This window comes from Corylus avellana, chromosome ca6, assembly GCF_901000735.1.
Source record: "Corylus avellana chromosome ca6, CavTom2PMs-1.0".
Taxonomy (NCBI): domain Eukaryota; kingdom Viridiplantae; phylum Streptophyta; class Magnoliopsida; order Fagales; family Betulaceae; genus Corylus; species Corylus avellana.
Window position 1 is genome coordinate 30066539 of NC_081546.1, and position 11332 is coordinate 30077870.

General features: G+C 35.4%; 1 protein-coding gene across 2 annotated transcripts; it reads right to left on the bottom strand.

Annotated features, from left to right (window-relative positions):
* Positions 1 to 799: 799 nt before the first annotated feature.
* Positions 800 to 10190, bottom strand: LOC132184986 (chloride channel protein CLC-c-like). Of its 2 annotated transcripts, XM_059598794.1 has the most exons (9): positions 9930 to 10190; positions 9776 to 9814; positions 9097 to 9379; positions 6212 to 6412; positions 5432 to 5609; positions 4707 to 4969; positions 2557 to 2826; positions 1147 to 2275; positions 800 to 995 (listed from the first exon to the last, which is right to left on the bottom strand). In XM_059598794.1, the coding sequence occupies exons 3-9, from the start codon at positions 9309 to 9311 to the stop codon at positions 912 to 914; spliced, it is 2340 nt and encodes a 779-aa protein (XP_059454777.1). In that variant the 5' UTR covers positions 9312 to 9379; positions 9776 to 9814; positions 9930 to 10190; the 3' UTR covers positions 800 to 911. The 2 variants fall into 2 exon arrangements, with proteins under 2 accessions (XP_059454777.1, XP_059454778.1); XM_059598795.1 differs by lacking the exons at positions 9776 to 9814; positions 9930 to 10190 and having other exon boundaries at positions 6306 to 6412; positions 9097 to 9180.
* Between the last annotated feature and the right edge of the window lie 1142 nt (positions 10191 to 11332).

Consider the following 11332-nt stretch of genomic DNA (forward strand, 5'->3'; position numbering starts at 1 on the left):
TTTTTTTTACTGTTTTTTTTTTTCTTTCTTTTTTCAATTGGGTTGTATATACATATATATTCGAACTCAGCTCAAGCTTTACAAACATATTTGAACCTGAAAATAAGCCCAAGCCCAAGGTCCAAATCCAGTTAAATTAAAGGTTCAACCCGTAAAAACTCTCAGAAAATTAAGCACAGTCTTCTTTTAAAAGAATGATCTTTAATTTATATAAAATTCATTTGTTCAAATAAATTTTAAATTGTCTAACTTCCTAGCCGAACAAGTGAATCCCATATATTTCTCTTAAATTAACTATTCAAATTGCTAGCATTTAATTTACGTGAATCTCAAGCCAAAAGTATTGACTTGGCTGTCCAAAGCTCTTAATTGCCGTGTATCTCAATCCAGAAGATTGATTGGACCGTTAAAAACTCCCCCACTGGCCACAAACCAGCATCACTCCAATAATTCTCTTCTTAATTTGCAGGAAAGACTCAACCTAATTAGGACGTGTAAAATTTGATATCATCAAAAAAAAAAAAAAAAAAAAAAACCCTTTGGATAAAATCTATCAAGTTTGAACTCGAGCTTTAGATTCGAACTTGTTTTAGCTAGCCAAATTAACATTAATTCTACGTTATAAAATGGCTAAGTGGAACATTATAAGTTTACATAAATTCTTTCGAATTATAAGACACGTGCGTTTCTCGTGGTGTTTCAAATGCGTCTATCCAGAAGACTCCTATACGTTTGTCCTCAATCTGATTCTCATGGCTTTTAGAAGACTCAAATTTCCTCGCCAATATCTGTACAACTATAATACGAACGAGCATATTTGGCTTTAAAATAAAGTCGTCACGAGCATGATACAAGTATGTATAGAATCCAACACTAGAACTTGTAACATGACACACGACCATTCAGTTGATCTACTCGTTGTATTGAGGATTGAGTCCCAATATGTGCTCTCGCATGAAGTCATGCCGTGTCAGAATACCAACAATTGGAGGCCTCTGCAATGTATTCAAAAAGAAAACAGTCAGTACAAATACAACTTTGTTATAAAATGTCACTGAAAGGCAGTTCCATCAAGAGGGCCTGAGTTTCAATCTTTCATCATCTACTACAAACTAATCATCAAGAGAGAGAGAGAGAGAAGCTTACCCCTTGGCTCTTTGGTACAACACACATGTGCCTGAGACCAAGTTGCCGAAAGAGAATTGCGGCTTTGGCCAGCGACATCGTCTCGACCACTGTGTATGGAGATGCATTGGTGATAGGATGAAGATCAACATACATCTCCATCTCTTCCTCTTCAATATCTAGATCCTCAAGTTTGATTCCCTTACCAGACCCTGCCTTGGAAAAATCAAATGCAGCAAATCTTTGAAACACATCAGCTCCAGTAACCACCCTATCCTTTGAAAAATTCTTTCCCTTCAGCAAAACTAGCAAATGAGACCTCAAAACAACCCCGCACAATTCTGGTGCATCTGAGAAAGGCGGTTCATCAATCACGGGGAACCCATTATGCCCTGTTGTTTTCAAAGCATGTAATATGTTCCCCACCTTTTCAACACCAGAAAAGGTGATCAATGGACCCGAAACAACGTCACGTGCAACCAAATGCTTCATGTAAGGTTCTGCATGGGCATCCAAGTAAGGCAATCCCTTTATTTTCAGTATTTGGTCATAGACACCCTTGTTGAAGTTATCAGCCACAGTTTTTGAGATTAGAAGAACCAACATAACAAGGGGAAGCAATAATAAATCATTGGTGAGCTCAAGCAATATAACACACAGGGAAACTGTCATTCTCATGGTTCCACCAAGAAAGGATGCAGCTCCAAGAAGGGCATAGAGACCCATGTCAAGGGTAGAGATTGATTCAAACAATCTCCCAACAAGACGACCATAGGAAGCTCCAGCTAGTATGACAGGGATAAAGAGACCAGCGGGAATAGCAATGCCATAAGTGATAATTCCAAGGCAGTAGATAGCACCAAAGAAGATGAAAAGACTGGAGATATGAAATTCATTCTTGGTACTAGTGCTGAATAGGTTGCGAATGGCATCATCATTAGTGTTTAGAAAGAGGGAGGCAAGGTCGTTGTAGTACCCTGTCGGGCACTGGAAGCCTTTATAGTTTCCAGATTCACCAACGGTGGGGCAGCTCACTGTCAGGTCTGTGGGGCAAGAGATGCACTTTGCAAGCCATGGCAGCCCAAAAGAACAACACGATGTCAAGAGGGAGATGGCGATAACTAGTAAGATCTTGGAAACAGCACCTCTTCTGCAGCAGCAGGAGAAAGAGTGGGAAGTAAGAATTGGTATAAGAACAAAATCATTTTTTATTTAAGTCAAAGCCTCTGGTCAACTTTGGCTGCCCCAATGGAGTTGGCATAGTGACATGGTTTATCAAAAACAAAGTTACAAAAAAACAAATTGATGATGATAAGGAAGCATAAATGCTTGTAATGCTTTCATTTTACCAACTACGCTTTCATGTTACCATCTGTACTTCTTATGTGAGTAAACCATTGCCAACAAAAATAATTGAATAGGAAAACATACTCGTTGATGATGCTATACGTACGAAGGACCTTGTCCACAAAATAGTTATATATGCTTCCAAGAATGCCTCCAATAATTCCTAGGAAGATTACTGCTAATATATCTGGGCCACTATATGTTGACGTGGCAGAACTGACATCATACATTATAAGACCTCCTTGGCCAAATAGTCCACATTTTCCTGTGGAACAATATTGTATGAAAGCTCTCAAAACTATGGCGACTACTGCTGTTGTGAAAAATGTCCTCCAAAGAAGAGCACTCCGCCACCTGAAGCAAGGGCAAAGAAGAAGCACTTGGGTTTTCAGAAATTACAAGACATGTTAATGTTAACAGAAGCCCAAACAAAGCTTAAATGTATAAAGCTAAAATTTTCCACCTCAGCAGAATGTCTTGCTATCGAATCAAACAGGGTTACAACAAGGACAGGAAACTTCCGCTGGGGTGGGGTGGGGTTGGTGCAAAGTGAGAGCATTAATACAAAATGATAATGGATTCAGGGCCAAATTCGATTAACAAAATTCTGTCCCCAATAGGAACAACACAGTTCTGCCCCTGCTACAATGGATTTAAATACCAGCATTCTGATTGCTGTCTTTTCCATAGTTTATTTGGAAAAGAAAATTTTCTTGATTTGATTACTGAGTTCATTTTTATGGACGCCCAGCAGCAAATGTCACAAAAACATTTTGCAAATGCTATGGAACAGCTGAAATAGATGGCATGCATGGAAAACCTTGTGATCATGAGGCAAAACTTGTTAAAATTAAATTTATACTAGCGAATGATCAGTTTTAGATGCTTTGGGTGCATACACCCAATTATATTGGATGACATGGTCTGGAATGGGGAGGCAATCTACTAAGTACCAGTTCAGAATATGGTATAACAGAGTGAGTACATTTCATCATTTCATGTGTGGGTAAAAGCTATTTGAAAACATAAAGATGCAGATATACTCAAAAAGAATATCATAGGACAATTGATTGCATAACAAAATGTATGATTTGACTAGCTTAACAATTAAATTTCATGGACACATTACTACCTAGAGCTGAAGATATAAAAATGTAAAAAAGCAAGTCCAAAATATATCCCTTTCATAAAATCTAAACCACTCTAAAATTTAATATTATAAATTTAACAAACCCAAGGAGACCAATTTTCAAACAAAAAAAAATGAAATACAAAACATTACATGTTGATTCCTTACACCATATGATGTAATATACAATATTGGTATATCCATTGCCTTATATATCCTTCTTAAGTAACTCTCACCAAGACATTTCCGTCGAGAGATATATTTTGGGAAAATTTCACAAAACCCCTTTGAACTTTCACGCATTTTGAAAGTACTCCCCTTAAGTTAAAAAACTCTCAATTAAGAGTATCGAACTTTCAATTACCCCATTCTATTAGAATTTTCGTTAAATCTTGTCAAAATTTAAAAAATACCCATATTTTTTTATTAGAAAAAATAAAATAAAAAATTGTAAAGATTCCGACTTTTATTTTATTTTTATAAAAAAACATCTTTGCAATTTTTATTTTTTTTTTGTAAAGAAAAAACAGGGGTATTATGGGAATTTTGAAAAAAAATTAAGAAAATCCTAACGGAATGGGGTAATTGAAAGTTGGATACTGTTAATTGAGAGTTTTTAAACTTTGAGGGGTAGTGTCAAAACGAGTGAAAGTTCGGAGGGGTTTTTTGAAGTTTTCCCATATATTTTTGTAACCCAAAACTTATCAAAACTCACTAAAACAAGTCAAAAGACATCGTAAGTTAAGAATTTCAGTATTCCTAGTGGGTTTTTATTTCAGTGCCTGTGGGAGTGTGCAGTGCCATCTGTTTCGATGGAGAAGAATTTCAAAGTTGTTCCTTCTTGAACCATCAAATTAAGTTTATAAGTACTTCTAGTAAACAAGTCATCTAACAGAGCTCTATAACTTCCTAGTCATGGACCTTTTATCCACATACAACATATGAAAATGATTGCCATTGTTTCAAGATTGGGGAAGAATCATGTAAATAAACACGGGAAAGAAACAGAAAAAAACAAATGTTCATTGTTAATGTATGAAAGATTTAAGTCATTCATCAAAAAAAGCAAGGTGCACTAGAGAGAGAGAGAGAGAGAGAGAGAGACCATGAAGCTGCCTCTTCTAGGGCAAACAGGACACCACCAACTGGAGCACGAAAGGCAGCAGCTACACCAGCAGCCGCACCACAAGTGATCATGTCTCGTCGGTCCCGGTCATTTTTGAAGTATCTTAGCCATGTCCAAGTTAAATGGTACTTGCGAGAACCACCTTGCCCAAGTAAATTGGCTATGCAAGCACCTGTGTGTACCATAGGCCCTTCTTTACCCACCACAAAGCCAGCAGAAACACCAAGAATGGAGCCAAAAATCTGCAAAATCAAAGTTATGAACATAAGAGAAATGCTTGAATTTCTTTGTCCTTAAAAGTATAAGGAGTTATCTCAAACTAATAATTTTGTTTCACTATTCAAACCTATCTCAAGTGAAAAGAGATGGAGAGAGATGTTAAGTAATGCAGGTAATAGTGAAGAGAGATATTACATAAAATACAGAGCTGATAGAAAGTATGATCATAGATAGGGTAGAATTGTGGGAAAAATTACATGTGATGGTACTGTTTAATTGATGAGATCAATATTTGGCCTCAATTTAATGAAAATTAAGGATTAGTTGAATTGATTTAAACCTCTGTCTGTACACAAACAGGTGATCCAAGCTTCTCAATAGATGTTCGCCTTTTGCTAAGCCTCTATTGTGTAAGGAAAGATCATGAATTTCCATTTTGTTTCCATTCATGTTAGTAGAGAGAGGGAACACAGACGTCCATTCACCTTTACAAAGAGAGTGCTTGGAGCTAGCATTGAATAAGCATCCACGCCATTGAGATAGGCTTTCACCTCAGGAATACCAGAACCTGCTGCCGCTGGAGCAATGAAAGCACAAAGAACTGCAGCAGCGGCAGCTAAAACCACATTGCAACCAGCATATGCTGTAAAAGCCTTGTAATATCTGCACTGGAACCACTTTAGTGTCAATGTTATTATCTCTCATGCACATATAATTAAAAATTAAGAAATGTGTCCCATCAGAATGAGAAGGTACGACACTGCTCTCAGGAATCTTCCAATGCAGCAGTTGCAAAAATTTTGTGGATTAATACTCTTTGGTTTATGGAGAGAAGGGAGATTGATACAGGCAGCAAGAAGTTCATGGAAAGTAAATCCAAATACATAAAAAATCTTAGAAATTTGGTTTACAACCAATGCAAGGCCCACTTGAAATTTTCTAGTCATATGTCGGCAGTTCATGTTTTCTTAGTTTCTGGAGACCAGGCATATTTGTCTGATTTCAAGATCTACAGGAATGGGCTCAAACAGTGACCCGTTAGTCTTATTTTGATTTTTTGGGTCCTCATAATAATTTGTTTTAGTACATTACAGCTAAGTGTCCCAGTTTCTTTAGTGTTTTTTTTTTTTAAAAAAAAAAATTAGGAAATCCTAGTCCAAGTAGAGTAGATACAAGTAGCATATATATCTGAAATATGTCACTTTATTCAGATAAAGTTGAATACAAAGAACTTATAGCAGCTTTTGATGCAGGAGTAGTCTCACTTGTGCTCAGACATGAGACCACTAGTCAGCAGCAACTTGAAACCAGCTATGTTCTCGACTGCAATATTATTGAAGAAGCCAACTATTCCAGTACCTAGCCCAATAAGAAGTGCAAATGCCCATTTGAGTAAAACGTACTGAAATATCTGAACCTTCTTCCTTGACCTCCAGTCCTGCTTAAATAATTCATTTTCAACAATCCTGAAATAGAACAAAAAAGTAAATTCTCTTATCATCTTAGCCTTCAGTCAATATAGAAACAGACTCTTGGATAAAACTGAGATAATTCCTAAAGTTTCGATGTGTCGTTCTGGTCAGCATGGAAATGGAATTGTGACATGATCAAAAAATTTGTAAATGCAATTGTTACACAGAAAAACATGGGAAAAAAAAAGAAGAAATTATTTGTATGCAAAGATGAGAAATAAATATAAGTAGCTACATCAAAGGCCTACACACCTAGCCACATAAAAGACACTAAATTGAAATCAGAAAAAAGACATGGCTGGAAACAGAGACACATCTATGTAATAGCTTGCAATATAGCAAATACTGCTTAAAATGCATTTTTTTTGAAGTAAAACTCTATATGGTGCATAATAAAGCACCATATAGTACCCAAAACAACCAGTTGGGCACTGCACTATGAACTTAAAATCACAGTCAGATTATCTCTTCTTCCTTTACGTTTTCTTCCCTTTTTTCAAGAAACAAGTTTTATTGATTGAATGAAAGAAATACAAAGATAAAGGATGGGAATGCTTCAAAATAACACAAAAAGACTTAAACCAACTCAACAAAACCCAAAACTAATTAATAAGGCAAATAGCTCAGAAAAAAAAAGACGAGGATAGTAATGACCCCTGAAAATTGTCGGGTAGAAGCCCCACTTTTGGCCAAGAAATGTACCTATTAATGAAAAGTGCTAAAGGCACATCTAGGATCCAAACCTAGCTTACAATTTCACAAAGAAAAATAGAGCCACGGACCATGAAACCCAAGAAATAAGAAGCAAATCACTGTTCAGCAGGAATTGACTCACACCTCGAGCTAATGCGTCACATAGATCTTCCAAGAAAATTCAGTCCAGCATGGTTTCTGTATCCTATAATATACTAGCATCTCTCTCATTCTAATTCATCCACAAAGTCGCTAGCATACCACTAGTTCTTAAATCTTTGCCCCTTCTTTACAGAGAAAATAAACAATAAAGCTAAATATTCTTCAAGACCCACAAAACAGCAGCCAGGATGGCAGCCTCTAGCAAGGGGAACAGGAAACTGGCAATAAAACAACAAAATAATTATTAATTCCCACTCCTTGCACATCACACAAATGTGCTAAGGGTCTTGTTAGATGTCCTAAGTTGAAGCATTTTGTCATTATTTTTCTTTTCATGCACAAGAAACCATCCCTCAGCTTGGAGAGGAACTTTGGCCTCCCAAAACCAATGTTGGGTGATCTCAGGAAAAAAAAAAAAAAAAAAATCAATCTTGGATGAAGACAAACTGAGTTCAAGTTGTTATGAAGACAGTGGAAGAAAGATTTAGAGGTAATCAAGGCACTATTTTCGAAAATAACAACAGTCTCATCCAGAGTGCAAATCAATAACTTCCAAAACTTGAAGAAGAGAACTCAAGAAACTTCATTAGATCTCCATCCATATGAACACACACAGATTTAAGTACCAAAAAATCCAATAGATCATAACATAAGCCTCTAGTTTCTAAAAAGACAAGGAAGAGCTTCAAAAAATATGGAAACCCAACCACAAATTCTCTATAAATAGAAATTTAAGATCCCTTCCCAACGATGAAAATAAAAAAGTAAGAGAACTGAAAAAGATAGCCCTTTGAAATGACTGTTCAAGGACCTTCATGATCTTCTTGAACTGCCAATTCGGCACCAATCAGTTTCTAATAGGACACTTTTTAATTCTGGAGTGCTGGAGCCAATGCTCTCTTAGAAAAATTCATGGCCGCTTAATTATCAAGCTTTCTCCGTCAATCTCACATTTCTTAACCCTAGTCCTCCCCAAATTAAGGTCAATGACAACATCCAAATTATCCAAGTAATTATTACCCTACTTTCCCCCAGACATAAAAAAACCCTTTAAATACTTTCAATTTTAAAGACCAAAAAATTTCTGCATATATCTGGCTTTGAGGCTCACTGGTTCAGTTTGCTGATGATCCTATTTAGCACAATACCGCTAAAATAAACAAGAAATGAAAAAGGAATCTTCTTCTTGGGAACTGGTACATCAATAAACAGCACCATTTTAGTGGAATTCATCTACAAATTTGAACGAGTCCTCTTTGTGAATTCTTAATAGTCCTAATAATTAGGGACCAATCTGCTCGTTATAGGTGAAGAACCTTAGGATCTCCTCAATAATCAAATTCAAACTTTAATGAATATTATTGCCTTCAATGTTACAACCTAAAGAAACGCTAGCCACATTTGTGTTATACTTCAAAAAGATTAGTCAAAGTAACGAAGTTACTAGGAATCAACTTATAAAACCCAATTCCGCTTAGTAAATAACCAATGTAAGACTTAGCACATATACAACACTGTCACAATTCACCCACCAAATATGAGACTTAACACATATCCATGAAATTTGGAGTGTTATATTCAAAGCTACCTCCACTCAAGTTATATTACTTGTGACTCGAACTTCAGGTGACGAAGACCATTTATATTCACCTTTTGTTAAAATTGTTGAAGCAATGGGTTTAATGTGGTTATGTTATATATGTGCATACTGGTAGCAATATATATATATGGGCTTCAAATAACTTGTTTTGCACGTTAATTTTTTTTTTTTTTTTAAAAAAATAAATAAATAAAAAACAGAAGGAGCAATTGGGGTTGCTTACTCATAGTCGAGGCTCTCAATGGGGCAAACATTGGCACCAACAATGGCAATCTGAGAGGTGGTGTTCGTCCTTTTCACCAAAAATGGTTCTTTGTATGTTATGTTTTTGTCAGATACCTCTGACAAGTACCTCTTAATCTCCTTCCCATCCCACAGACCCTCATTTTCAATGTCATGCACATCATCACCGTGGTTCATAATATTTTCTTGATCCATTTACTCACTGTCGACACTCGGTTGAGCTTTTTCCGCAACTTACTATTATACTTAATTGTTGTGTCTACCTGCAAGCACAATCCACAAAAATCCTAATCATGCTTGAAAAAACTCAGTTGGCACATCGAAAATTAACTACAAACAATATCCATATACCCTGCCGAACAAGATCTACAACTTGAGGAAAGTAATTATCACGAATATATAGTTGATAGCTCTTGATTTAATGAAAAGAAAGATGCATATGCAATGCCGTCTAAAGATGGAATGACAAAAACGAGTAGTGCAAATATGTAACTGAGAAGAGTTAAAGGAGATAATGATCCCAACAGCTCCCAGGAAATTAAGCAGAGCAATAAAATTTTCGAAATAAGAGTAGACAAATATAAGAACAAAGAGAAGAGAGAGCAACATCCACGAATGAACAAAAGAGAGGGAGAGAAAATAAAGTGATGGGTACTTACAACTCAACAAAATCTACGCATCTTCAAATCACGGTGACCCTGATTCAAAGGAAACATCACTTTCGGGAGCATTCACGGGATCTTGCAAACACATACAAAAAGTAGAATGGATGAAAAAATAAAATTGGCCCACAGCGGTTGCTATTGACCATACATATACGTTGGCGGCTTATTGAAGAAAAAGACAAGGCGGCGATGTTGTTCTAGTCCAATTCTAAGACGCCACATGCAGAGCAAGTGTTGCGTGCGAGAGACAGAGAGAGAAGAGACTTTGGAGTATTGGCTTGCGTGGGGGAAGCTCGGAAAGACGGCAACCCAAATAGAACTATAGAAGACGTAGAATATTTCCAAATGTTGAATTTTAGATGATGAAACCTAAAACCTTAAAAAAAAACTCAAAAATCCAACTTTTACGGGTCTTTGCTGTTTTTAACACGAATTGGTGAAGTAATTTTTCAGATAAAAAAATATAAAATGCATGATATGTGAACCCCCTTGTTTGATTAATTGATTGTGAATTTGTGATAGTTGTTGCCTGCACGCCTGAGCTCCCTCTCTCCTCTTTTTATCAAATCAGAACAGCTGCCTATATCTTTATCTGGGTTGAGATCTTTAATTTTTAATTTAATAAATCAATAGTCGTGCTTTAAAAATTTGTAATTCAAGATTCCCGTTACTATTTTTTAACAAATGCATAACATTGAAAAATAATTATATCCCTCATATTAAAAAATAAAAAAGAAAAAGAAAAAGAAAATATTGGACTAAGTTTCGTAGGGGAGGTAAAAGATCTTTCTACATTTCACTTGAAAAAAAAAAAAAAAAAGAAGCATTTTCATGATTCATATCTCAAGTGTTCATCTCTTTAGCGTTCTTTTTGTTTTTTGCTTTTTTTTAAAAAAAACAAGTAGATGCAAATGTGTCGTGTAGACAAAAATGCCAGAAGATAGACATTTGAAAATGTTGAGCAGCATTTTCATTATGAATTTTCCATATGATTTACAAAAGAACTATTATGGGATGATTTAGCCATCCCTATTTTTTTTTTTATAAATAGAGGAATGCTAGGCTTTTAAATAAATTTTACAACAAAGAAAAAAAACTTTTACAACATGATTGAAAATGAGATAAAATCAACTTTTGAGAAACCTAATTATATTGTACCACATCGTGTTGTAAAAGTTTTTTTATAACTTTTATTTGTAAGTCTAGCATTTTTCTTATAAGAATAATGCTATGCATTTCACATCGACTAAAGTAGTATGTTTTAAGTAGTTTATCTTTCTTTTTTTTTTTTTTTTCAAGTGATTAACATAAAAAATTAGTGTGAAAAATAACATTAATCCGTTATAGCTCCAAAGTATTGAACTTGCTTATGATGATAAAGAGACTACAACCGTCGCAAAACCTTGCTCTAATTGCCATGTGTCATTGACAATCCACTTAATTTTTTTTTTAATTTTTTAATTTATCAATTATGATGTGCAAAAAACACACGATCACAATTACAGTTAAATAAGGCGAGAACAATCACACTCAAAATAACACCAAGATTTA

Excerpts from the sequence above, each read along its gene's own strand:
- LOC132184986 (XM_059598794.1), bottom strand. The coding sequence starts at position 9,311 with ATGGATCAAGAAAATATTATGAACCACGGTGATGATGTGCATGACATT. Across the intron at positions 5,610-6,211 it reads GGTCTCATGTCTGAGCACAA|ATATTACAAGGCTTTTACAG; the intron begins GTGAGACTACTC and ends GTTCCAGTGCAG. Across the intron at positions 4,970-5,431 it reads CAAGCACTCTCTTTGTAAAG|ATTTTTGGCTCCATTCTTGG; the intron begins GTGAATGGACGT and ends TTGATTTTGCAG.